This window comes from Melospiza melodia, chromosome 14 (assembly GCF_035770615.1).
Source record: "Melospiza melodia melodia isolate bMelMel2 chromosome 14, bMelMel2.pri, whole genome shotgun sequence".
In the NCBI taxonomy this organism is placed as follows: Eukaryota; Metazoa; Chordata; class Aves; order Passeriformes; family Passerellidae; genus Melospiza; species Melospiza melodia.
The window spans coordinates 14,692,532-14,719,990 of NC_086207.1; the positions used below are offsets into that span (position 1 = coordinate 14,692,532).

General features: G+C 45.4%; 2 protein-coding genes across 3 annotated transcripts; one reads left to right on the forward strand and one right to left on the reverse strand.

Annotated features, from left to right (window-relative positions):
* Window positions 1-1,149: 1,149 nt before the first annotated feature.
* Window positions 1,150-5,863, reverse strand: ATOX1 (antioxidant 1 copper chaperone). The gene is made up of 4 exons (XM_063168874.1): window positions 5,781-5,863; window positions 4,455-4,530; window positions 3,054-3,210; window positions 1,150-1,361 (listed from the first exon to the last, which is right to left on the reverse strand). Exons 1-3 carry the CDS (start codon window positions 5,784-5,786, stop codon window positions 3,077-3,079), a joined length of 216 nt encoding a protein of 71 aa, XP_063024944.1. The 5' UTR covers window positions 5,787-5,863; the 3' UTR covers window positions 1,150-1,361; window positions 3,054-3,076.
* Window positions 5,864-7,896: 2,033 nt separating this feature from the next.
* G3BP1 (G3BP stress granule assembly factor 1) lies at window positions 7,897-27,432 on the forward strand. Of its 2 annotated transcripts, none has more exons than XM_063168875.1 (12): window positions 7,897-8,010; window positions 18,917-19,030; window positions 20,206-20,287; window positions 20,637-20,810; window positions 21,612-21,702; window positions 22,165-22,258; window positions 22,623-22,827; window positions 23,249-23,350; window positions 23,738-23,849; window positions 24,199-24,324; window positions 24,412-24,542; window positions 25,280-27,432. In XM_063168875.1, the coding sequence occupies exons 2-12, from the start codon at window positions 18,936-18,938 to the stop codon at window positions 25,484-25,486; spliced, it is 1,419 nt and encodes a 472-aa protein (XP_063024945.1). In that variant the 5' UTR covers window positions 7,897-8,010; window positions 18,917-18,935; the 3' UTR covers window positions 25,487-27,432. The 2 variants fall into 2 exon arrangements, with proteins under 2 accessions (XP_063024945.1, XP_063024946.1); XM_063168876.1 differs by having other exon boundaries at window positions 24,433-24,542.
* Window positions 27,433-27,459: the final 27 nt, after the last annotated feature.

The following is a 27,459-nucleotide window of genomic DNA, read 5'->3' on the forward strand; positions in this document are numbered from 1 at the left end:
AGCACACGTCCTCCCCAGCCACCAGAGCTGAGCCACTGGCTCTGGCCAAGCCCGGGAGGAAGATGAGAGCAATAAATAATAACTGAGCTTGGCAAACACCAGCTCAGGGCAGCAAGGGCAGTCCAGGGAAAGGGATTCACTCACTCCCCCGGACCCTGGAGGGGTCACACAGGGCATCTGAGTGCATGGACACAAAGCAGAAATAGGTCTTGGTTCTGGGTCTTGGCTCTGGAAACTTCCTGCCAAACTGGGAGACTTTAAGGCAAGAAAATGAAGCAATGATGTTACACTTGTAGCCTTTAGCTTCCCTTAATTTAAACAGTAATAAAAAGTGTCTGTAACGCATTCCTTGAAGTGCTTCTCCAGCCCCCTTCAAGTCCACCTAGAGCAATTAATCATGCTTGGATCAAAGGTAAAGAAGGACTTTGAAGCAGTAAACTACTCTAAGAAAGAATAAATTGCAATTATGTCAAAATTAATTTAAGTTAGTTCCAAAAATTTCTGAAATGCAGGGTAACCTTTTCCTCCAAACTTTAGTTGTGTTTCCGTTCTGTAGAACAAGCCCTGTCACTGGCAGGTGTGGGAGAATCCCCCATGTGAAACCAGACAGCAGACTGGGACACACACATGCGATCCCTCACTGGGCTGAAAACCTGAATTAAATGAAAGCAGCAGTACAGTCCACAAGGCTGGTCACTGGGCCAGGAAATGAGAGACCTTGGATATGCCCACACCCTAATCCTTCCTCCATCCCTTCTGTGTTTCTCATCAGGCCAGGCATTCTCTTTTGCACACTTGTGCCTCAAGGCCACATTGAGCTCTAAAGGACACTTGGTTATCCTTGATTTACAGGGGCTGCTAAAGTCCCTTCTTCCCAGCACTTGCATCTCAAATGGAAAGTTTGTTTGTTCTGTAATGGAAAAAGAATTTCCAAGATGCAGATTCCCTGAATCTAAGTGACATTCAAGCACAGTTCTCCTGAGATGTGGTCCTCTGGCAGAGGTTGCAGTCAGCTTCTAAGGATAGCTGCAATTTCCTGGGAGACCTGTCGTGCATGGAAAGGGGAGTTTTCCATCCCTAAAAGCTGCCTCTTTCACAGAAAACCACTTAAAGCAGTACAAAGACACACAGGACACACAGACACACACGGAAAGTTAAAAGCAGTGCCTTCATTTACTGTGGGACTAGAAACACCACACAACCTCCTCCCCCAGCCCTCTCCACTTCTGGAGCACAAGGCCCAGCTGTCTCCTCCTGCCAGCCCTCTGCTTTCTGACATCTGGCAAAGGTCAAATGACACAGCAAGCTGGGACACATGCAGACTGTTAAGCCATCTTTTTGCTGAAGTCATGATTGAGTTCCTGCAAAATAAATACATAAATGAATAAATGAAGGGGAGAGAACAGCAAGGCCCAGAGCAGATAATGTTATACAGAGATGCCCTCTGCCGGTCAAGCAGGAGGAGGGCCAAAGGAAATCCATCCAGCAGAGCCAAGGATTTGCAACTTCCCTCCCTCCTTTTACAGATGGGCCCCTAAAAACATTCCCTATGTGCTGTGCAAAATTTAAATTTAGTGAATTTTCAGCCTGACTGCTGAAGTGATCTTGCAAGGGCAGTCCAGCCCCCTGCTCTCCTTCGTTTTGAGTCTTAAGATCCTTGGATAAGTCAAAGAACTTCAGTAAAAATGCAACAGGAAAACAAAGGCATCCAGAGAAACGTTCTGCCACGCTGGCCAGCTGAACTGACTCACCAGCTGCCTTGATGTCTTATAAGGAAAGAAATGGGAAAACTGGGCCAGGAGAAGAGACACACCCCCCTTATGTGAGACTGACTTTGCTGTAATAGTTAAATTCTGCAGACAAATAGTCCACAAGTCTCTGCAAGCTGTAACAGCCCTTGCAGTCAATACTAGGAAACTGAAATAGACTGAAAACTATTTAAGATACTGATCAATTCAGAACAGCTTCCGTCTGTTAAGTGGGGTTGTTATTTGATTACAGCTATGATTTTAAATAATTTCTAAGAAGCACAGAGAGCTTGCTCAAATGATACAAACTGCAGATTTTAAATCTGTTGTCAGCCTATTAAGCAATGCAGATCCATTGCACACACATCACTATCAGCTCAGCTCTTTCTTGTATCAATTTAATTCCTGCTGGTATAAATCCCTGATTTAATTTACTGACTGGGAATTAAATCAGCATGAACTGGTTTCAGTGCATCTGTGCTGGGCATTTGTGATGATCCAACTAGACCATTAAAAAAAATGTCACTGGATCAGAAAGCTGCAGTGACAGAAACAAATTCTTAGGAGATGCCATGTAATAATTTTGCACACTAAAGAATGATACATGCAGTGAGTGGGCAGCCTTCTCCCACTTTATTCTTTTCACTGAAATTGAACCTTGTCTGCCAATATATTTTACAGTCAGCACAGTTTTGTACATGTCTTCATAATGCTGGAATTCTGGGAAAATTGACAGGCTGCAACCATCAGGTTGTCATTGGAGTAGAGAGTTGGCCAGGGAATGTGTGTACTGGGAGCTATTCTGAAACCCAACATTTTACATCCAGAAGAGTAGCAGGGAGCTGCTGTTTTTCCATCCTTAAGTGTAATGAAGGATTAAAAGCCTTATCAGGAGAATCAGCTGTTGGAGGTCCTTGTGCTGAGAGCCAGCCCACAGCATCTCACACCCAAAGGGCTCTTTGTGTCCCATCACCCTCCCACCACTCTCTCTGCCCAGCTGTTAAGTGTGTTTGGGATTTGTTTTCATGCACAATGTGCTCTGGCAAACTCTGGGTCCATCTGGGAATGGCACAGAGACTGTGTTCTACCTCTCCACTACAGCCAAGGCTGGCATCACACAGGCTGTGCAGAACAGCTAAGGGGTCCCTGTGTGTGCTCCAGCTGCTTCTCTGACATGAGGGGTTTGCTGAAGCTGGACCTGCAGATCTTTTTAAATTTGTGCTTTCCAGGAAGATGTTGTTTTACTGGGAGAGCTGGAAAAAGCTCAGATGTCTCTCTTCCACATTGGGTACAGCTGGAATATACCTAGCTCCTCACACCAGGCAAGGCTACTGTGCAGACTTTTCCCCAAGGTAGGAAGCATTCTTTCCAGTCTTCTTGAGGGTTTCCAAGAGGGTGTCAACGTTGTGCTCTGAGTCAATGTACACCTTCTTGTTGGGCAGGTCAATATCAAAGTTGACACCTATGAGGAAAAGCATTTTGCAGAGTTAGAAGCAGCCAAATGGTGTAAGCACAGGGGAAGCTCACCTTCACACATCTCTGCTCCCCAGGGCATCAGTCAAATGGACATTTATCTCCTGCCAGCACACTCTGACACCACCACCAGGCAGCAAAACCAGCCTGCTGTCCTGCCAGCCGTGGTATGAAGGAAGTTAAATCTGCTCTAGCTCCACATCAGGTATCAGTCTCTGAACTGCTTTAATCTGCTCACTCCTCCTTGGATCAACACAGTCACTCATGTAGGAATCTGTGTAAGCTGAGTTCAAACCAGCCACTAAAATTTCCACCCAGCTCAGTCTGTGCTCTGGTTTAGTGTGAATAGGGTTAGCAAAGGCTCAGGACAAGATGCCTAAACTGGCAGTACCACCTACCAGCTGGAAGTAAAAGGAGGAAAAAGACATTTTACCATGTGGATTTCCCTGTGCCTAATAAAGGTGAGCCACTCTCACCCAGTGAGAGGAACTGGACATGCAGTCTCTATCCAGTTATGTATTTCACAAAACCTGCAGGTATGGATCAGCTTTGAGAACTATGCCTCATCATCACTGAGGCTGATACTGGCCAGAAGAGTGATGGAGGTGCTGACAACCACACACAGGGACAATGGAATTGTCACAGCCTGGTAATGGGGTCTGGAAAAAGTTGCAAGGCCTTTGCCTTGGTGGCTGGAAGCTGCTCTCCCTCAGAGGGGAACAGGTCCACACAACTGACGAGTGCAGACCAGATCCTTCTCTCTTGGAAATGCCAGCAAACAAAAGATGGGTTACAATTTTTATAATTTTCCAGGTGGTACTAAAAATAGGCTACACAGACAAGCATCAAAGGCTCTGCTCAGCAGCTCTTCCCTGTGACTGCTGATGACACATCTGGGGAAGCACCATGGACACCCCAGGCCTCCTTGGAAACAGGGCCAGGCAGGACATTCACCTCCCTTCCCTCTGGCAGCCTGAGCAGGGGTCCACAGTGTCCTTCCCCAGGGCTCAGGTGAGGCCCTGGTGACTCAGAGCCACCTGCAGCCATGGCAGCTCCTCCCTCCCTTGACACTTCTCCAAGGGTCACAGACCTGCAAACAACCAGTGACTTGTCACCAGCTAAGGAGCAGCCTCAGAGCAGAGCAAGGACAAGTCCCACAGCGTTATCCTCGAGGATGGAGGAGCCCAGGACACTGCCCTGGAGCTGGCTGTGCCACAGCCAGCACTTACTCACCTCCCAGCCTGTGCAGGACACGGGTGACTGCATTGGAACAGCCCTCACAGGTCATGTCCACGAAGAACTCGTGTTTCTGGAGACAAAAGAGGCAGTCCAGGGTCAGGGAGAGCACAGCTGGAAATGCACCATGAGCACTCCACACCTGCCTTTTTCCTTGGAGAGGTTCAAAGCCTCCCAAGTCAAAAGGTCCATACACACACCACTAAGGGATCCTCAGCAAAACTGAGAACTCTTGGTAGTCCTCCCTATGGTGTCGTTGTGCTGTCCCCCACAGCATAATCCTGAGGCACCTTTGGAGATTGTGTGGCTACCTCAGAGTCAGCACAAATGGCCATCTCCATGGCCTCTGCTGGACTCAGCCTGTCCAGGGGACCCAAGCAGAGGCAAATCTCCTGCCTCAGCTACTCGCTGTCCTGACTTAAGTCTGTGAGGTTTTCACCTCATCCTACTCTTCTTGCATCTACAAGGCTTCTGGTCCCCGACATAATAAAAATAAAAGCAAAACAGAAATTTAAAGGCCATTAGTGCTGTTTTTCCATCCCTCCACTCCACTGGGGCCCCAGCAATATCTTCACTACTTGTGATCAACACTAGGTCAACAAAACACTGTTTGCCTGTTACCAACCACTGCCTTCAACCTTTGGCACCAGATGGGTCCTAATTTCCTTCTCTTGCACGTGCTTTTTACTTTCCTTTAAAAAGAAAAGTAAAACTATTGTGCCTGCAACCCATATTTCCTTCTATTCAGAACCACCCTGTGCCCCCTGCCACTGTGAAGCTAAAACCCTCTTGGGATCTTTCACCCAGGAAGGAGCCTGGGATGGAGGTTCCCAATAGGGTTTTTTCAGTGTAATTGCCACTTTCTTCAGTTTTATTTCCTAAAGGCCCTGTGTGCTTTGGGGCAGTGTGCAGGCAGGGGGGAAGGAGGATCCCATCAATGGTGCCCTTCTGTGTCTGAGCCCTGGGGGTTGGGGGTGGCCTGGGGTTTGGGGGAGTTTGGGACTGGGGGAGCCTTGGGCTTTGGGGGAGCTGCAGGATCTGGGGAGGACCTTGGAGGGCTGGGGGAGCCCTGGGGAACTAGGGGAGCATCGAGGAGAGGGGAAACTCTGGGGGCTGGGGGAGCCTCGAGGACTGAGAGAATCGGGGGCTTTGGGGGAGCCCCAGAGCCTGGAGAAGCCTCGGGGGACTGGGGAGCGCGGGGGGCTGAAAGAGCCCCGGAGGTCCGGGGAACCTCGGGGCCTGCGGGAGCACCGCGGGTCGGGGGAGCCCTCCCTGCCCCGCCGCCCGCCACGTCCCCCGGCCCCGCAGCGGCGCCGCACCCACCGGCATGGCGGAGCCGCTCCCGGATCCCGGATCCCGATCGCGGCTGCGGGCGCGGCGCGGAGGAAGGGGCGGGCCTGCCCCGGCCTCGGGAGGCGGGGATGCCGCGGAGGGCGAGGGAAGAAGCGGTGCAGGGGCTTGGGGTGGTGGCTGGGCCGTGTGGAGCTCCGGCACGGGTGCTCTGCTCGCCTTCAGGCTGGGGATCGGCACGGACAAAGGGCAGCGGGAGGGCGGTGGGGACAGCCATGAGGATGGGCTGCTAAAAAGCTCGTTCGTGTCCGACTTTTGAGGTTTTGAGATTTATTGGCTTGGGAGAGTTTCGGTAGACTGGATATTGAGGGCGGGAGGTTTGGGGGAAATCTCTAAAGCAGAGGAGCATGTTGAGAAGAAGGGTCCTGGTCCTTGAAGATGTGTCTGCTTTGTATGGTCCTTTTGAAGGAAAAATGAGCCCCTTTCTAAAAAACTTGGGTCAAGGTGGAGGACCTGGGAGCAGGGAAGCTGGAGAGGGGGCAGAGCATCACATCACACCAGGGCTGAGGAGAGCTGGCAGAGCTCTGTGTGTGTGACACTTCCCCACCACGTGCTGGCTCTCAGCATCTTCCCCTTGAGAAGCCCAACGTGTAGCAGGCAATGTAACCAGCGTGTTTCTTGTTTTCTGCCTCACCAGCTGGGGGTCTGGGCATTTCTTTTGAGGTGCACAGGATGCTGCTGCTGTACCGATGGTCTTATAAAAGGGGAATTCCCTGCCCCACTATTGCTCTGCAGAGAGATGCCATAGATCCCCCTGGCAGAGTTTATTCGGGGCAGGCTGTTGTGCTGGGTCACTGGGCTCACGTTAAACTTTGTAAAAGTCTGCAGTGCTGATTTATGATCTGGCAGATTGCAGCTTGGCTTAGGCTAAAAATAGTCAGAGGTATTGGGGGAGGATATTAATGCCGAGGGTGGCCCCATGCCAACCCTGTCTATCCCTTGCAAGGCATGGCAGGGAGGGGTTTAGGCAGCACTCAGGGATGTGGCGGTGGGCAGGAAGTAATTTTTATAGGGTGAAATCCATCTCTGAGTGCTTCATGTCATAGATACGTGTGGGATGGGATGTGACACAAACAAATGGAAAGCTATGGCTGCCGGGAAGCTGCTTAGCTCTGGCTCACTGCCTGCTCCCATTCCCTCCTGCTCGCCGGGGTCCCTGGACCAGCACCTGCTGGTGAGCAAGAGGATCTGAGAACTTCCAGGCCTCGCTCCTCCTTTGTAGGTGTGTTAGAAAATGCTGCTGCTTGGCTTCCTCTGGGGCAGACGATGCTGAGTCTGCTTTGCTCAGAAGCTGTGAGGGAAAAGCAGAGCTGGGTGAGCCTCCCGGAATGCGCAGGGGTCAGTGACCACCGGTGACCACCACGGTCAGCTTGGCGTGAGCGGCCGGGCTGGGTGTGGTGGAGGCGCCTTGGGGCGAGCAGCTCCTTCCGCCCCCCCGCACTGGGGGTTTCTCTCAGGTGCGTGGGACAGGTGAGCCCCAAGCAGCCTGTGGAGACACAGCCAAAGCGGGCGGCCACTGCCTGGGAGTCCGCAGCGCTCGGCCGCGGGGGCAGGGCCCTGATTCCCCCCTCAGCCCCCTCACGACGCCCGCCGCCATGTTAGCGCCCCCTCGCTCCCTGCAGCAGGGAGCGCTGCGGAGCGCGGGACGCCGCCCCGCGTGGCGGCCGCCTGCCCCTTTAAGAGCCGCGGCGGGGAACTGTCCGTCATTGCCGAGCGCGCCCTCCCATTGGCCGCCTCTCCCCGCGGGGCCCGCCCCATCTATAACGGGGTTTACCACCACCTTCTCAAGGGCGCTGCAGTGCGGCTCAACCACACTGCGGCGTCCGGCGCGCGCCGCCTTGCGCGCCTGCTGGCGAGGGGAGCGTCGTCCCATTGGCCAAAGCGCAAATCTATCAGCAATCGCCCTCCGCCTATTGGTTCACCTGTCTGTCAATCACTCTCCCCGCCCCGCGGAGCGCTGCCGCATGGTTGGCTGGCTGAGCTGTCCCTCAGCTCTCCGCCCGCCTCCTCACGGCTGTGAGCCAACCGGCATCCGAGCGAGGTCGAGGGCCGCTCTCTGACTGGCTGGGCCGCGCCCGCTGGGATAGGCTGCGCGCCGGATATATGTAGCCGGCGGCAGAGCACGCCGCTGCGTGAGGCGCTTCTCGTCCGCCGGGCCCTGTGGTGAAGCGGCGCCTCCGCTCCCGTCCCGCTCTGCCCGCAGGTGAGGGGGTGGGGGGCGCGGGGAGACACCGGCGCGGCCGCGCCTTTCCCGGGGGGCCCGCGGGCCGCACGCACCGCCCCGGCTCCGCGGCGCCCCCGGCTCTCAGTAGGCCGCGGGCCGTGCGGGACGGCGCTGCTGGCGCCCCCCTCCCCCTCATCCCGCCCGCTCCCCGCCGCGCTTTGTGGCGGGCGCCGGCGCCCTCCCGCCCGACCCGCGGCCGCGCGGCCCCCGCGGGCTCCGCAGCCTTCGGCCGAGCTCCCGGTGCCGCGGCGGCCTCGGAGCTGCCGGCGGGAGCGGTGCGGGGCAGGGGGGGCGGCGGGGGAGCGGCTGCTCGCGGGCCCGCATTGTGCGAGGCGAGGGGTGCGGGTCGAGCTTTGTTCTCGCCTTTCCAGGCTCGGAGGTTTTTTCGCTCTCCGCTTTTGGGTTTTGTTTTGGGCAGGTGGGGCCGGGGAGGAGCCCACCCGAAGGCCGAGGTGTTCCCGGTTCAGGGGGAGCTGTGGCTGCGGATGGAGGGGCAGCGCTGGCTGCTCGCTCGGTCCGGACCTGGGTATCAGCTCGGGGTGCCTCCCTTGCTGTAACTTTATAGGCGAAGGAAGTTAAAATTCCAGCAGGAGAGCGTGGATCTTAACCTGGTTTACCGCATGACCTTGGCTGAATCCGAGATTAAGCTAAGATTTAAATGCGAAGTCGTGCTTGTAATGAGACTTTCCAGCATCCTGTAAGGTCCCAGATGAACGTGCTGGAGAAAGCCCAGAGAAAAGGTTTCCATACATCTTCCAGTCGCTCCCAGTGTTGATCTGGGTGTTCTACGGCATTACTCATTCTCTGCGGGCTTACCTGGTGACCTCTTGTGTCAAGGCTTACATGAATAGAATAAGCAGTCTTTACCAAAAAAAGGATTTTTTTGTTCCACCACCGGGGGAAAGCAGCATTTGCAGCACGCCGCCATGTTTCCAGTGTGTGCTATTTTTGGCAAGCCCCTGCTCTCACAGCCAGGAGTGACAGATTTAGGAAATCTGGACACTGCTATCAAGCTTTGGAAGCTGATGCTTCCAGATGCCATAAATCAAACGTGGCGAGGGGTGTGTTGGATTTTTTTTTTTTTAGCTAACAAAGCTTGTTAGATTGATGTCATAAAGGGAAGTGCAGGAGTTGACAGACAAAAACTGCATTTTATACCTTTCCTGATATTTTTCCCTTCGACCAAATTTTCAGTTTTCCTATTCTCTGTCTGTAAAGAATAAGCCAAACCATTTTTCTAGATAGCTCTGTGATACTTCCTTGATGCTGATGGCAGCATCTTTTCATCCTGTGAACTGAACTCACCTTTCCTGGAATGTGTCAGTCACCATATATAACAATGTAAAGTTGTGAGTTTAGCTTTTTTGTTTTAGTGGATGGCACATGGAGCTAATTTGAAGGCTGGCTGGAAGTGTTCACGTGCTTAAAGTCTTACATCCTTATCTTTGTGATGGAAATCTCACGACCTTTTTGACAGCATCACGTGTTGCAGGGACTGGTTTGCTTGAAGGCACTGCTGAAACCTGCTAGAAAGTGTAATTGTACAAAGTCTGTTAGGAAAGGAAATCGATGCTGGAACCTTTGCAAATGTATGCCATAATTTTATAAATATAAATATTTTTAAAAACCTTAGGCTTGTATACATCAGGAGTAAAGAGTGGCCCCAGTTCCTGACTGGGGTAAATTTGCCCTTTTTTTGCTAGGTTGTGTTAAGTGTGGACTCCTTAAGTTTAAGGCAGGGAAACATAATTAAAATTAAAGAAGAAAACCTGGTGGAGAGGACTTAGTCAGTGTGTGCCAAGCCCATCAGGATTTCTGTTGGAAATCTTTGTATTTGCAGCCTGAGAAACAACAAAAGGATTTGTTTGTGCTGTGATGGCAGGACCACTGCTCTGCTGCTCCCTTTGGTGCTGGCACCACAGCATCACTAGAGTTCAACACATCTGGTGGAGTTTGAACACCTGAATTTTAAACAGAGTCTTTAGGCACTCAATGAAACAGCAAATTCTTTGTTTCAGAGCTTTATTTTTCACATTGCAAATTGTAAGGCAAACATACAGAGCAACACTTTACTGAAATGGAGATAAAGCAAAGGTGATGTTGTTTTAAGTCCATCTTGATATTTCTGTTCAAAACAGTAGGAGCTGATGAGAGAGCACTCCTAAAGGGGCATAAATGGCCTGTTAGAATTAGAAAACACCATTCTAGTTTTTAATATTAGCACCTGGGCCTTTTTGCCTGACAGGGCTGATGACTGAAGAATGAAGGAGGAAATCCAAGCAGAGCAGGACTTCAGCAGGGTGGTGCTGGTTGCTGTGCTGGCTGGAGTCTGCTCTGCCTGGAACAAACCAAAAGTGATAGTTTGCTCTAGAAGTCCAGGTGATTTTTATTATTTTTTATAGGTGCCTATATAAAATGAGCTGAGTTAAAGTAGTTATTTGATTTCCTGGGGTACCTACTAGTAGACTTGATAACCTTAAGCTACCCCATTGAGTAATTAGAAAGAAAACCAGAAGTGTGATCCTCAGGTACTGTAAAAGAATCCTTAAACCTTGCAGGCAGTGAGTTGTGCTGGCTTGAGGTCCCAGCTTTGCTATATTAAGTCTGGAGCTCTTCCAGGAGGCCATGGCTGGTGCAGAGCAGCTTTCAGAGCAGGACCTGGCTGCTGTCAGTTATGCAGGAGTGATCTGTGCTGGACCTGACTCCTTGCTGAGGCAAACGTGCAGCTCTGCTCTGCACTGCCCACCTTCCATTTCCGTCTGCTCTGCCCTGTGCTGTTCCCTGCCTGCTGCTGGGCTGGCTGTGGTTTGTTTTAATGTAACAGTGCTGGGATGGGTCAGTCCTGAGTGCCAGGATGCAGCTGATACACCAGGTTTAAGCCTCTTCTGTGACCTAAGTGGGTAGAGGTGAAGGAGTTGATTCTCTTTACAGTTCTCTGTTGCTTGGCATGCAGAAAATATTTTGAATCTTAATCTTGGTGATTCTAATCTGAGTGGCATTAAGCTTGAATTTCGCTGTAGTGTTGGTGTAGCTCAGGGTTCTGATCTGCCTCTTCTGACTGCTGATGAGTAACTTTTGCTTTTTTACTTTAAGAAGCTGCACTGGAGCCAAATGGAAAATTTGCAGACCTAAGAGAAGATGACTGGACCTGCTGCCAACTTCATCGAGATGTTGGAGCAGCTCTTGGATGTCAAAACAAAACCTGTTCTAATGGCAAAATCACAGGGTCTAAGTAGCTGCTTTATCATGAAGTGATCTGGAGAGCAGTAGAGGCAGAAAGCTGACTTATTTCTTACTAAAGAAAAAGTAAACAAACCATTCAGCACTATCCTACTGCCCTTCAGGATGAAATTTATGTGTTTAAAATGTAATTTTGCAGAAAAACATTGCTCCTAACTGAGGGGTCAATGAGGTTAAAGTAAGTTCAGTTAGAAAGGCAAATCCTTTCCCCACATTTGAGAGCCTGTTTAGGATAATCTGATTTTAGGATTATTAAAATGTAGGAATATTTCTGGGAATTCTCAAGGCTTTGCGTTTTCAGAGAACTCAGATTTTGTGTTCCTTTTTGTGGAATTCGTTTTTCCACAAAAAGAAACACAAAATCTGAGTTCCTTTTTGGCTTCTGTCAAATCACAAGGGCCACATGTTTTTCTGTATGCTAAATGCAACAGAGCTCTCTTTTTGTGAGGCTATGAAGTGTTGCTCCTTAGGCTCAGGACAAATCACTTCAGTTTAATGTTACAGCAGGTAACTGCTGAATAGAAGTGAAGATTGGTATCAAGTAGAAACTTGGAAGCCAGATGAAACAGCTTTAAAAAGGAAGGAAAAACCCTCAAACCCACACCATACTAGGGTGTGGAAGGGGTGGCAAAGTGTTTTAGGGAGGAAGAGAAAAGCCAAACACCTTGTTAAAAATTTCTTACTGTATCACTTAGTTTTAATGGCAGGTTTTTAGGATTCTTCTGGGTTAGATTTTTTCCCCTTCTCTTGTAAGCAGAACCTGATTTGCTGTTTGTCTTTGGAGCTTTATGCTCTTAGTCCCAGGAATAGTGTTTGGGATAATTTTCCTTACCCAGATGAATGTTCATCCCTTACTGTAGGGGTTTGCTTATATCAGGTACCCTGACTTACACTTCAGGTCATCTTTGTGTTTTTAATCTGCTTTTGAGTTTAATGCCCTGGAAATAACATTTCTCCAAAATGATCTCTTTTCTTTTAGATTGACTGAAAACATTAGAAGTCTTCAGTTTGTCTCTTTCTTGCTTGGTAGAGCTGAAAAACACAAGTGCTGAATTTTGTCTAAGAAATGGCAGACTCCACCATATCCATCAACTTGTGGATCACACTTAGGTTTGTTAGCAAAAACACAGGCAGACTTCTCCACTGACAGCTCTTCAGCAATTGCTGCCTTGTTTATTTGTATTCTGCCAGTGTTTGAAGGGCTGTGCATTGCTGCTGAGTAAGGCTTCCCATCTGCCACTGGCAAGCAGAGGGGTTTGGTACTAGCATGGGCAGTGCTGAATGTAATTCTGAATTAGTTTTTAATCTTGTGATGAAAACTTCTTTTTATTGTGCTTAAATTTTGTTTGAGTGGATGATTTGATTAGAAAACAGTTAAGCTTCTAACTTAATTTTTCTTATCCATGTGTTGGTGTGATACATGGCTTTTCTAGAGAGTCCCATGTCAGTGTGTCTCAGAAGGGGCTCAGGTATTGCTCTGCTTTTCTGCTGCATCTGGATAATTCAGCATAGAGAAAGCTGATTGCCTGAAAAAATAATGTTTTTTTTAGGTTCTAGTTCCCTGTAACACCTCAAGTGTCTTATGAATGTAGGCAGTGCCTGTCTTTGTAGGTTGTGTGGGTCACACAGTCGAGATGAGTCACAAGTGAAAGGAGAAATAACTGTGCTGTTTGACAGTCAAGATCCACGTTTTATTATGTGTTTGGAAAATTATTAAAGGCTCCTCTGTCTGCATGATATATCTGACACTTCATTCACTGCTTGCTTCTGGAAGTTCTGGTGAATACATTCACCTTACAGACTCTCACTGTTTTCTGGAGATGCTTGTAAGAGTTGAATGCTGGTAACTTCACAACTTGTCCCAATTTGATCTGCAAATATTTATTTATTGCATAACTTATCCCATCATTGAGCTTCCATTGACAGTGGCTACCAAGCATCTTGCCTCCTGTGGAATAGTGCTGACTTAAGATAACTTCTTCCAGGCTAAATACTTTGCCTCTGAATCTGTCAAAAGGCAGAAAAGATGAGCTGGTTACAGGTAGGCAGCTGCAATGGTTTGTGTGAAATACAGGCTGTGCTGCTGGCACTCTGTCCCAGTGACATTGTCTGCCTCTGCATCCAGTGGGAGGCAAGTAATGAGACCTATTTTTTAAAGCAGATTAGTGTTTTGGGACTTCATCTGCCTGCTTATTTGAGGTGCATTTTCAGCTCTCTATAATTTAAGCTCAGGTCAACAACTGGATTGTTTTTGGTGTCTTTGTTGCCCTTGGATAGTTCAGGCTGTATTAAAAGAAGGGTATCTCAGTGGATCTGTCTGCAGTCTTTGTGTTTAAATACACATTTACTTATCACTCTTCTACTTGAGAGCAAGCTGGTGTGATCTAAATCCCCAGCTGAGATGGGCCCTGGAATTTGCCATGGGGTGCAAGTTTAGCTTGTTCACTGTAATATTTTATATCATGGTTCACACAGGTGCCAGCCTCATGGCTTTTTCTTTTATTGCTTAGCCAGCAGCAGAGCAGATGCCAGTCATGTAAAATGTATGGAGAGTTGGAATTAACTGCATTTGTTGTTTTGTAGTTAAACTTTGTCTATATTATCCTTCTTTGAGGCCTGCTGGCATTTTCTTCCATTGCTTTAATTTTTTTTGTCCATAACAGCAGCAGTAACTGCTTCTAGACCTGGTTATTCCACCTAAATAAATGGTTTGTGGCTTTGAGCATGCTCACCTGTTGCTAAGCAACTTGGAGAAATCCCAAATGACACTTAATTATGCAATCCCATTAACTATTGACCAGACCTTTAATTTCCAGCAAAATTGCTGTTTGCCACATTTGTGTTGTGTTGTGCTTGGATACAGACCCCTCTTTTCTCTGTAAGCTTCTCCTGCTGTTTCTTCAATTTCCAAAAAGCCTTTTTTAGTTAAGGAATTCACTGATACCAAAATGAGGGAGTGGAGTTGTGTGAAAAGTTTGACAGTCTGAAATGGTGTTTTGGCACCCTGTGAACTCCACCAGTTTGTAGAGGTGGAAGGAGTGGAGTTCAGATGTGAGTAGCCAAAGCAGAAGGGGTGAGCTGTGTGTAATATTCCACTCAGGACTAGAATGCATTGTAGGAACTTTGGGTTTCTTGAGAAGGTTCCTTGTATTAAAATACAAGTAAAAAAAAATGTAATTAAAGATGGCAGAGAACAAAGAAATGAGGCTAATGTTAAAAACACATCAGAGCCTGTTGAGATTATGATTCAGTTTTAATTTGTCTTCTTGTTAGTTCTAACCTTTTTTTCTTAGCAGTTTAAAATTGCCACACTCTTTGGGAAGTGAAGTTTGGGTTTTGTTCCTTTGGCTTCTTACATCAGGCCAAGGAGCTTTTGCCTGGGTTGTCCTGAGAGCCCCAACATCCTGTGATGAGCACAACACACACTTCTGTTGTGTAGGAAGTCCAATAGAAACAACATTCAGGCTAAACTTGCCCGATTCAAATTTTTTTAAAAAACCCAAATCCACAAAAACCCCAAACAAATTGAGTTGGGACAGCAGTGATTAGTTTGCTTTCACCACGTTGCAGTTTGGTAAGAAAATAATAACCCATGCTAGATGGGAGTGCTGAGTCCATTTTTCTGAGCACTAATATACTAATAGGTTTTGTGGGCCTAAATCTGAATTTGCTAATGTGGAATTTACATAAATGGCTCTAATTTACATAACACTATTTCAGAAATTCAGTGCCTGACATTGATTTTCTGCCAAGTGGGAGCATTGTGACAGATGGTGGAATTTTCCATCAGCCAGGTGATAACCACTGTAAAGGAGGTATTTGTCTTCCTCTAAGTCCTTGGCTTAAGAAAGGGGCTCAGTTATGCTGCAGAATTGTTATAGTGTACTTGTTAAAATTGGATTTATCCAGTTTGTTTTACATATGGGATAATATGAACGCATGATTATGAATGAATCTTAAATAATCAGATTTTCGGCTTTTCCTGTCAATTTTCACCCTTTCATCATTATGTCAATTGACAGGAAAATGTGTGGATAAGCTTTTATCAGGAGTAGCACAGTGACAGTTCAAACATTTGGTGCTATTATGTGCTGTGCAATGAAAATGTAGTATGAGGTATTAGCAGTTTTTTTTGGATCAGGGAATAGTGGAGTAGTAAATTGCTCATGAGTGGTAGGGAGCAAATGCTCTCTGAGGAGATGCTTGGCTTCCACCATTCAGGTTGTGCTGGCTGGAGAACAGGAGCAGATGGCAACTGGCAACGTAGCAGCAGGTGCAGCAGCAGTAAAAACAGATTGTTGTCCTCTGATTAGGTCATGTAGGTCTTTCCCATTTCTTTTCAGATCTGCTTGAGAACAACTGGGCACTCAGCAATTCCTCTTTTCATGGTAGGAGTTAGTTCTGATAGATTTTTCACCCGTAGCAGGAGGGAAGTTCTTTTATGCATATTTTTAAGCATGTAAATATGACAGACCTAATCAAGCCACTTCACTTCCAATATTTTTTGAGACCAGCACAGAAAGTGATGTGTCTGTGGGTTAATGTGGGTGAGGGCTTTCACTGAAGATCAGAAATGTGAAAGAGCTGTTGGTGAATCAGCTCTTGAACTTTGAGTGCTGCAGGAGGATTTTGCCATAATGTGAGAATGTCGGGCTTTGTACATTGGTGTTCTAGGAAGCACTCGAAAATAATTCTCAGAAGAGCCCAATTCATCATTTATCAGAACTGAATAGAAAACCTGCCTATTTACATTTGTAGAAATAAGCTTGAATTCCAGGGAAACTGGAATTCACAAAGAAATGAAGTGTGCCTCCTGTCATTCTCCAAATGATGATGTGGTGTATGGTGGGACTGGCTTCCTGGCTGTAAACTGTCAGCACAGAAGCAAATTTTTAACTGTTGTGCAGCAAAGAAATCCTGCCTTGTCAGTTAAGCTGACTGGAGCTAAAAGTGCAGTAAAAGTGCAGGTCATGTCACTCTGCCATTTCTACTCCCACTGCTTTAGGCCTGGCCTGCTCCTTCTAGAGCTTCACAGGTACTCAGGAGGAAACACAGTGGGATGAGGAAGTCAGCAGTGGTAGTCACCACTTAGCTGTACTTTACCTTTGCTGGGTTCTTTTACTGTCTGATAACATTTTATGGGGATCTCATTTAACGTGCAGTAGAAGGCAGGAGTTCATCTCTTGGGGGTTTTTGTCACCTCAGACTGTGCTGTGGGTGTTGGGCATCTGTATCTGTAATACATTACATTTTGAGTTCAGAGGCTTCTGCAAAACCACAGATAGTAGAACCTTCCTGAAATGAAAATGGTTTGCAGAATCTGAGCATTTCCTGCAGGCCAGACCCAGCCATGGACTCTTTCTTCCTTTCTGCATGGTTAACTCTTGAAAGTCCTCTAACAGCTGAAAGCTTATGAATGTTTTGAAAAGCCTGTTTAAGTTCTAGGTCATATTTAATCTTATTTTTTCTGCACATTATAATGTAGGTAACATTTCTTTATGTGGTGATGATAGGCACATTTCCTGCTGAAAGAGAGGACACATGTTCTGGACACATGTTCTGGAGCTCACCAGATGTTTCTTGCTGTATTTAAACCTAGAGAAAAGTGTGTTTTAAAATAGAATGGGAAAATTTCTCATTTTTTCTAGACTTGAAAAGATGGTAATATGTGGTTATATTAAAAGCAGAGCAAAACACCTCAATGTATACAAAATTATGGCTCTGCTGTTGTGTCTTCTGCCTTGAGTCTTAGCTGCATTCCTGCAGCAAAGCTGATTGCAGTTCATTCTGGCCTCTGCTGGGAGCTTGGGTGTGATCACATCCTCAGATCTGTTACCTGGGTGTTCTGACAGTGTGGCTAAACACTGCCTTGTCCCTTGATTACCATGTGTTGGGTGTTTGACCATTGACTGAGATAGATGAAATTTGCCAGGTTCATTTGGACTTAGCTTCACCCACAGTGCCAGCTTCCATGGCATCTTCCTAAGTACATTCATCTCTTTGGGGCTTAAAGCTTCTGTTTTGCATTCCTGGTCCATCCAGCAGTGTGGTTGTGATTTCCTTTGCAGCTCTGTGTACGTTGTGTTTGCAGTTAACACCAGCCTGGTCACCTCTGTCTCCTGAAGCTCTGCTCTCTTGTCAGTTTTTGGTGTCTAAAGAACAAATTCTCTGAAATTCACTAAATACAGTGAGTATCAAACGTTTAAGATCCTTGGATGAACTGGGATAGGGTTGAGTACAAGCAGGTGGGAAAGCCACTCTTTTTCTTTCCATTTTGCTATGTTTGAAGCATAAGTTGTGGGCAACTGAGTTTTCTCAGGATAGGGGATGCTCTTGGGTATTGTGACAAGAGAAAGCTTGTCCTGAGACATGCCTGGCTTGGCACGAGCTTTTGCAGACTCCTTCTGGATTATTCTATGCTAAAAGACTACTTAGTTTGGCTTCCTTTTTTTCCTCCCATTCTGTGTTCTGGCTGTGACCCAGTCTGGGTTTCCCCCCACTCGTTGATGCCATCATTTCTTGTCACTATTTATAGTTATCAGTATTAAATAAAAGCAAAGTGATCAGTGATTCCTGAATTGCTTTTTAGAGGGCTCAGATGAGTAGTGTCAGTTTTGACTTGCTTGTCATACCTGGAGGATGGTGCATATGGAATTTGAATACCATGTGGTTGGGAAAAGAGCTCTGTAGTGAAGGAGAGAGTTGCACCAATCAGTAGAGAGTGGGGGCTTAGCAAACTGAGTGTGAAGCAGAAAACCTGCTGTTGGTTCTGTATTTGGTACCAAGAACATGGCCTGCTATTGGTGCTTATCCCTGTGAGTTTAAAACTAGTTTGAGTGAGTTTGAACAGTGTTTGAGTATTTAATAACAAGGAAATGTGGGAATCTGCTCTGGGTTGAGCTGAAGATACCTGTAATGTGTAACCAACCTGCAATACTTTATTTTTGTAACTTACAGCTCCATGGAAGGTAGGTAGAAGTACCCAGATGGATTTGTCCCTGGGCATGGGTGGTGCTGTTCACTTGACTGGTGGTCTGAATTCAAGTGAGAAATGACTTGCTGAGATTGGTGGAAGCAGGGGAAGAGCAGTTTGTGTTAGTTTGTAGCATAATAATTTTAATATAATCTAATATTCCTGCAGAGTGCTTGACACTCACAGCAAGTAGCGCTGTGCTGCTGATAAAAATAGATTGGACTTATTCTGACCTTCTAAAAATGCCCTTAATACAGTAGCACAGGCTTTGCCTGAGAACATCTGACTTTTAATTCTGATTGTGAAGTCAAGTGAGGTAAGTAGAATTTGGATTGACTGTAAATGTCTTAGCCACTTAGCAAATCCTCTTGAAGAACCTTACTTGCTAGCCACCTGCTTTTTCCTGAGGATATGTGGGATGCTTAGCTACTGGCAGGTTATGAGGTGACCTGCCTTGGCCATGCAGCCTCTCCCACCTCTGGTTTGGTACCCAGGAATCCTCTCCCTGGCACCAAAACTCTGATGACTCTGAAAACACATTGCTTAAACTGCTTACAGGGTAAAACAGTCCTGGTGCGTGCTTTCCACTGTGATTAGGTGGCTTATGCAATCAGGATGAGACCAGCCATTTGAAATGCTCGTGGTTTATGGAGCCTTTGTTTTTTCCCCTAGTTTTCAGTTGACCAAAGAAATGGTGATGGAGAAGCCAAGTCCCCTGCTGGTCGGGCGGGAGTTCGTGAGGCAGTACTATACCCTGCTGAACCAAGCACCTGACTATTTGCACAGGTAAAGCTCTGCTTCGCTTGGAGCTGGTTTTCTGGGGGAATTTCTTAACTTGTGTGTTAAAATTGGTGAATGGTCTTATTCCTGTGTCTTAGTTTGCTGAATTTTGTCACTTAAACTGATTTATTCAAGATGCTAAGCATCGTTTACTTTTGATTTTGTTCAGCTGGGTTAAAAGATGGATAATAAAGATTACAGGAGTTCTTTAAATATCTGAGTTCTGGTTCTTGCTGAAATGCTGCTTGCCACTTCTGCTTGTAATCAGTGTAAAGTGAAGTTGGAGAAATACCACTTAGTTGACTATTTCTGTCGTTTTTGGCTTGATAAAATGCCCTCTCACTAGAAGGAAAGATTGAATAAGCTTTGTGCATGTCTGCTGGTCTCTCTTGGGAGTCACACCAGCTCTTTCTTAAAGGAAGGTCAAGGAATTGTGGATATGCAGCAGACTATAATTATTATCTAAACAAATCAGTCCTGTTTGGTGTGACAGGTATCCTTCTGAAACTAGTCCTGTTTATGAAGAGACACTTCATTTTGTTGTATTTTGATAAAGTTTCTGACAACTTCCCCCCATCCAGTCTCAGGAACAGTTACTCAGAGTGTTTTTCCACTTGGGTGAATAGCTGGCCTCATCCCTGTGGGTCAGGGGACGGTTGACTCTGTGCCATGGAATCCATTCCAGTCTTTTATCTGCTGGCAGAGTCCAGTGCCATGGTGCTTGGGGCATTTCAGGTGGTAACCTCTCAGTTCCAGAAAGGAAGATCTACTTGCAATATGTTTTTTACTGTAAGAGAGCAAAACCGTTCCATTGCTCCTTGCTCAAGCTTGAAATTGGAACTTAAGAGGGAGCCTTCAGCCTCCCAGATGTTCAGGGTGTTGTTTTGGGGACCTCATGCAGAAAGAGGATAATGGGATTGGATCATGAGCTCTCATGAGACTTTGGTTTTGGTTGTTGGTGCCTGGGTCTCTGACACACCTGAATGCTACAGCTTACATTAGAAAATTTTGGTTTCCCCCCACCCTCTGATTAGTAACAGGATTATGAGATTTTGTGGCTTTATTCTGGTGATTCAGACAGGAAACTTACTTAAAAGTGAATTATTTGTACTGCACTCTAATGTAGAGGCTCAATGTTCTTACACAGCAAAGCTTGGCATTAAAATATTTCTTTCCAACAGGTTTTATGGAAAGAACTCTTCCTATGTCCACGGTGGCTTGGATTCCAATGGAAAACCAGCTGACGCAGTCTATGGGCAATCTGTAAGAACTTTTAAATAAGAAAGCTGTTCTTTCCTTCTATTTTGTCACCTTATGGTTGAGAAGAGAAATGTATCCAGCTGTGATTCACCCCCACACTGTGCAAATGCCTTCTGTAAAAGAAGGGAAAAAATGGGGAGGAAAAAAACCCTCTTGACTGTAGACAGCAGAAGGTTTATAATGTAAAATTGCTTGCAAAGCAAACTTAACAAGCATCCTGCCAATCTCTCTCTCTCTCCAGAGTTAGGGACTGTATCTTAAACCAGTTTTTATGATTTTTCTTTCTCTGAAAGCTGCTTACTTGGCAGAAATGGCTTCTGCAGCATAACCCACATGTACCATTCTTTCCTAGGATATCCACAAGAAGGTGCTGTCACTGAACTTCAAGGATTGCCACACAAAGATCCGTCACGTGGACGCCCACGCCACCCTCAACGACGGCGTGGTGGTGCAGGTGATGGGGGAGCTCTCCAACAACATGCAGCCCGTGCGCAGGTTCATGCAGACCTTCGTGCTCGCTCCTGAGGTGGGTGTGCTGCTGGCACTACTGCTGAGCTCTGGCTGCCTCAGGGCTGTGATCTCAAGGCTTAGACTAGGAACGTTACTTGCCACAAAATTCAGCAGTTACGTTCTGAAAATTCCTTTGGGAATCACACTACTTCTGTGTGATTGTACATTGACCTTGGATATCGAAATCAGTTATAAATATCCTGACTTTGGACTCCTAGGTTAGTGCAACACTTTTTTTTTCTTAAGCATATTAAAATTATATTGTCTTTGATTTGCTATCCTAGCAACTGTTTTTTTTACTGAAAAAGGGGTAGTAGAAAGAGGGAAATGCTTCCTGTCACTTTGAAAATATGGGTTCCAGATTTTCTTTTTCATAAAGTGCTGACTTAGCATTTGAAGTGGGATTTTTAAATAGACTTTTTTAACAAAGCAGTTCACAGAAATGAAAATGATAGTGAAAAAGGAGTGTTGCAAGATCACTCTGTTTGACAATATGACTTGGAGATAAAAATTAATACTTTGAACACCAGGAAGTTGTTAATCACACTTCTTTAGTGTTGTGAGCTATTGGAATTACAAGCACTTCAAAAAATTTTTTTTTCTTTGTTCCATCCATACCTAACTTGTTAGGAGTGATGTGTTTTTAGTTTCTCGTTTTCCTGCCCCACATAACATTATTTTCTTAAAAGAGGCAAATTTGGATTAATCTTGTGGGAAGGACAGTTTGCTCAAACCTTTCTTGTTTTCACATTATTTCAATTTTTACATTACTGGATTGTTGTAATTGATTCAGTTCTTCCCTTTGATTTGCTCTTAGGGCTCTGTTGCAAACAAGTTCTATGTCCACAACGATATCTTCCGCTACCAGGACGAGGTTTTTGGGGACTCTGATACTGAGCCTCCAGAGGGTAAGCAGCAGAAATTTTTGGATGGTTCTGTTGGTGTTTGGTTCTGGATCTATATCAACATTCTATTCCCAGATTAGATTTCATGTGCTTGTAGGTTTTTTCCTTGCCTGTGGTTCTTTACGGTCCACCAAGGAGTTGTGACATGCAGATGATTATTTTTCTGGCATAATCTGTTTCTATTACAAGAACTGTAAGACTTATTTTGGCAGTTGCAGTCAGATTTGTAGGTTATAAATCTTGTTCTCTGAAATATTTGGAGCACATTTTTTAACCTTGGTGAAAACTGAATAACCAAAGTGATAGTGGAAATATACAAAAATGTCTGTTTCATGTCACATCTCAAAAGTGCTTCTTGTGTGTTCTTTGGCAGAAACTTCACCTGTATTTTGTGATAAGTGACTTGTGTTTGAGCCTCTTACTAAAGATGTGTGTTTTTTTTTTTCCTTTTCTAACCTTATTTAGAATCAGAAGAGGAAGGGGAGGAACCTGAGGAAAGACAGCAGACACCTGAGGCTGTTCCTGATGATAGTGGTGCTTATTATGAGCAGGCTGTCAGGTAATAATATATTTATAGATGAAGTCAGGCATTCTGTGGGACAGGCTGCTTGTAGAACAGGTCACATGAATTTATTGCTATTAATAGTTTTCTTCTGACAGTCAAAAAAATTCTGTTTATTGATCAGCTGAAATTAAAATGCTGTTAGACTGAACATGGAGACTCTGGATTTTTTGTTTTGCTGCTTCATAGTGTACAAATGCAAAATGTGCATCCTTGTGCAATGTGGCCTTATTTGGCCTTGTTCTTCCTCTCATATGTCATGAGCCTGACTTCTGTATTGCATAAGTAGCACTGCTTATCACCAGTAATAGAATAAATACAATAACACCTCTTTCCTGCTTTTTGTGCTGCTGTGTAATAGCAATGACATTGAGGAACACCTGGAAGAGACAGCTGCAGAGGCAGAGCCTGAGCCAGAGGCAGAACCTGAACAGGAACCTGAACCAGAGGTGCAGGAAGAAAAGTCTGAGCCAGTATTAGAGGAATCTGCTCCAGAAGAGACTGTGGAAAAGAGTCCTTCTCCAGCTCCTGCTGATCCAGCTCCTGCAGTGCAAGAGGACTCCAGGGTAATGACTGTGGATCTCTCTTTTCTCTAATGTGGTTTCATCAGTGTGGCTCTCCTGTCTATTTACACAGCTTTATTTTTACCTGGGGATTTTTGTCACTTCTCAGTGTTAAGGAAGGTAAAGTAGACAGATTTGGGTTCGGGAATTCAATACTTTGATTAACCTTGATGTGATACTTGGTGTTTGGTGTTGGGCCACTGCTGTGTCCCGTTTCAACTCTCCATTGTCATTGCACTGAGTCTTTTGAATTTAAATAATTTGAAGGAAATTGTGGGGAAACTGCTATTGGCTGGCTCCTGATTTTCAAGTACAAGTTAAAATTTGTTCCTGGTATCCTGTGTCTGTTAGCTGTCCTGTCAGTAATAAATTTCAGATGGAGATGTAGTTAGTTAATATCATTCTGTTTTGTTTTTTTTTTAAGACATTTTCCTGGGCATCAGTAACCAGCAAGAACCTTCCTCCCAGTGGGGCTGTCCCAGTATCAGGAATACCACCTCATGTTGTGAAAGTACCGGTCTCACAGGTAGGAATCCAGCATCTAGAGAAGTTTAAGTACTAAACTGGCTGACAGGGGAAAAAGAGTGAAATCTGCTTGTTTCTGATTTGACTTCCCAGGCCCCAAAGACTTTAGCATTCTGTGATTCCTGGTAGACTTTATGAAGATGTTATTCCTTGGTTTTTGGGTTGAGAATTAATTTTTACTCATGGAGGAAAACAGGGAATGTTCATGGGAATGCTGCTTGCTTTTAGCATATAAGCCAACATGAGCTAACATGTGTTTTAGTCACAGGTGGAAAAACCTATTACCTTTTCCTGTATTTTTTTATTACCAACTTGATAGTGAGCTCTTAAAAGCTGAACCTGCTGGTATTTCTGACTCAACTGTTCACTCCTTTTTCAATTGATGCAGCCCCGCCCTGAGGCAAAGCCTGAATCCCAGACCCCCCCTCAGAGACCTCAGAGGGATCAGCGAGTGAGGGAGCAGCGAACGAGCATCCCACCTCAGCGGGGTCCTAGGCCAAGTAAGAGGAGCTGCAAAGAAGCTGGTTTCTGTGCTTAAAGGTTTTGGAGAAGCAATGTGTTAATTGAAGCTTTTGAAATATCATTATTTTTGTCAGTAAGCACACGATTTTTACTCAAGTAAAAATTCAAGCTTGGCCTCAGCCAGGTGATTAAAAAGCAAATCATTACGCACTTGCTAGGGTAGACTGCTTTCCTGTTTTGTATATGAATGGATAGACAATGTGAATTGATTCTTTCTAATGGTGATAATTCTCACCATGGCTTGTTTTTCTGTTTGTTCTTGTTCTGTTTGTTTTTTCTGCTTGTTGACTTTTCTAAAATCAGTTTTGCTTTTCTCTTCTCTTGAAGTTCGCGAGGGTGAACAAGGCGATGTTGAAACCAGGCGGATTGTGAGATACCCAGACAGTCATCAGCTGTTTGTTGGGAACCTTCCCCATGATGTGGATAAATCTGAACTTAAAGACTTTTTCCAAAGTAAGTTGGTTTCTTTGCTGCTGTCTGAGGGGGTGGGGGTTGCAGCCATGGGCGTGGCCAACAGAGCATTCTAATGTATGACCCAAGAACTTGGCTTTTCTCTTGCAGGCTATGGCAATGTTGTTGAACTCCGCATCAACAGTGGTGGAAAGCTCCCTAATTTTGGGTTTGTGGTGTTTGATGATCCTGAGCCGGTTCAGAAGATCCTTAGCAACAGGGTAAATAAATTTCCAGGCAGTGGTTTTTGGTCTGTTGACAACAGACAGTGTTTTTCAGCTTAACAGGAAGAGAATGTACTTGATACCTTTAGATTTTTTTGAGCATATTAAAGTAGATGTGATGTTTTTCCCTCCTATTACCAAGATTTGTGTAGTCTTTGTCATTGAAGTAACTTGTAGGAGCTCATTACAGAGCCTTTTTCTAGTGGGAGATTGCTGAACACAGGAAGTGTATAAACAGCTTTCAGGAGGACAAGGTAGAGAGAGTCTGATTCTATGGACAAGTAGAATCTTGTTTGTCAGAGGCTGAAAGGAAGAAGCTGTATTGGTGTGCATGCTGAAAAGAATTTTGCTAACAAAGGCAGGAGGTACCTGCTCAGCCTGTCAGCAGTGATTGCTAATGCAGAATGTATGTCCATGCCTGCCTGCTGTGGTAGGCAGGGACTCTGGATGCACCCTCATAGCCATGCAGGGAGCTTTTCTGAAACCCATCAGAATGTTCTGTGTTCAGCCTGAGATGGCTTTTCAAAGGTCACTCCTTCAGATCTTTAGTTCTTCTACTAAAGCTCCAAGACTGGATGCATGGTTTTGCTATTGCCATTGTTTAGTAGGTAATCCTAAGACCCTTCAGTCTTTCATGGAGAGGAGGATATGAGACAAAGTTGCAGGAATCTGCTTGACCTTGAAGAGCTCCTGGTGACCCATTAATGACAGCCCCTTCTGTGCTTCTGTTGCAGCCCATCATGTTCAGGGGAGAGGTGCGCCTGAACGTGGAGGAGAAGAAAACACGAGCTGCCAGGGAGGGTGACCGCAGAGATAACAGACCCCGTGGACCTGGAGGCACTCGTGGGGGGCTGGGAGGTGGGATTCGAGGGCCTCCTCGTGGAGGAATGTCCCAGAAGCCAGGATTTGGAGCTGGAAGGGGGATCGGGCAACGCCAGTGAATTCATCGCAGATGTTGACGTGATGGCGCAAACCCTTTTTCCTGCAGATTTGTGAATTTCAGCCTTGGGTATCTTGGAATGTGGCCCTAGCCTGTTATAGACTGCTACGTTTGATACTATTTTGGCCCCTTTTTGTTTGTGTTATGGTTCTGTGATTTATTTTTTTCTAGTCCTTGTCCCAGATTCCAGCTTTGTGGAACAACGTTTTAGGAAAAGTGGATTTTAAAAAGAAAAGAACTGAATTTTCTTCTTCACCTCAAACTTACGGACTGATTTTTGGTTTTTTTGGTACCAGTGGTTTTTCCTAAGGAATGTCTTTCTTTTTTCTTTTATTTTTTTTTCCTCCCCTCTTTCTAATGAATTTGGGTGCAGTCAGCGGAATAATATTTCACGTGCATGCATTCAAGAGCCTGTAGGAAAACATAGTTCTTGGCAAGTATTCCAAGGGCAGAAAAGCAAAACTCTTGGTGTTTCTTTGAGGGTCATATGAACATCCTCCGGTCTGGAGACATTGCCACTTGAAAAAATTGACTTTCACCTTTCTGTGGCGCTGTAAAAGTGGAATAATGGGTATCCGTAGAATCTCTTTTCCTTTTGATACATGATCACAGCAAGGAATTCGAACTACTGTTTTACCACTTTGAAATTTTGGATTGTGGGATAGGTTTTAAATGTCTAGAACTTGACTCTTCAAACACTTTTCCTGAACTTGTGAAATTTTTTATTGAAATAGGGAGTTTTTTTCATGTTTAGTTTGTATTTGTATAAAAAAAAGCAAAATTGTTGTGCCTTCTATTTATCTCTCATTCCAGTTTTGGCAAATTGTTTAAAAAAAATAAAATAAAAAAGGTCTAGATTTGCTTTATCAAGTCAAGAGTATTTTGGAGTTTGTCCAAGGGGAAGAGGCTCTTCAGTCACTAGGTTTACATGGTAGAGGTGGTTGTAGCTAAAGGTCTTAATACCTTCTGTGCATCACTTTGCATTTAAATTATTGAAAACAAATACTTCTTGGATGCAGAAGTTAATAACTTGAACTTGAAGCTGGGCAGGTCCTGTTGTAACTATTGCAAAATTACAAGCAAAGCAGAAATACCTCTGTCACATCCTTTACATTTCCAACTGCTGTAAGTAATAATTATTTTTGCAGTACTTCATTCCTTGCTTCAGACCTGAAGTGGATAAGAAGGAATTTTTGTCAGAAGTATGGAAGGTGCTTGTCTGTCCTGGTGTTAAGATGTTGAACACTCTCCACTGCCTCTGGAAGAAGATGAAACTGAAAATACAAAACTGGGTAATTTCAGACCAAGAGATCCTGTAAGATGGTGCTGCACAAAGCAGTATTTCTGTAATGGCTGGTGTTAAACATTTGGATAAAAATGGTGGATTTGTGTTTCCACTGGACCTGCAGGTCTCTTGGTAGCACAGTAGAGCTGTGTAGGAAGTTGGCTAATCTGTGTCAGGTGTCAGTGTTTCCATGTTTCTTGGTTTATGACTATAATGACTGTGCATATGCAGTGTATCATCTCTTGACCTGTGCTTGCTGTAAGCTCTGGAGCAGAGCTGCCCTCAGTATTACCTGTCCCCAACAGTCATGTTTTGCCTTTTCCTCTGCCAGATTTATTGGTTGAAGCTGGTTGTACTAAATGTTGCTGAAGTGTTGGTTTCTGTTTTATTTTTCTCTTTGCATTTGTTACACTGTTTGTCCCTTCCCTCCTTACACCTGTGTCAGATTGGCCTGCCTACCATCTGTACCTGGAGATGTGATACCTTAGTGAGCTGGGGGAGTGTGAGCTGTGCTGTGCTCTCACAGCCAGCATTTGGGGAAATTCTGCTGCTTCCTCTTGTGGTGGTAACTGGTATTTTTTTAAAAAAACAAAAGCTGTCTGCATTTTTCCTATCAGGAATGCCTGTGAGGTGAAAGTATGCAATGGAGATCTTTTACTGAACCCTGTCCTTGTTGTTTGTGATGTTTT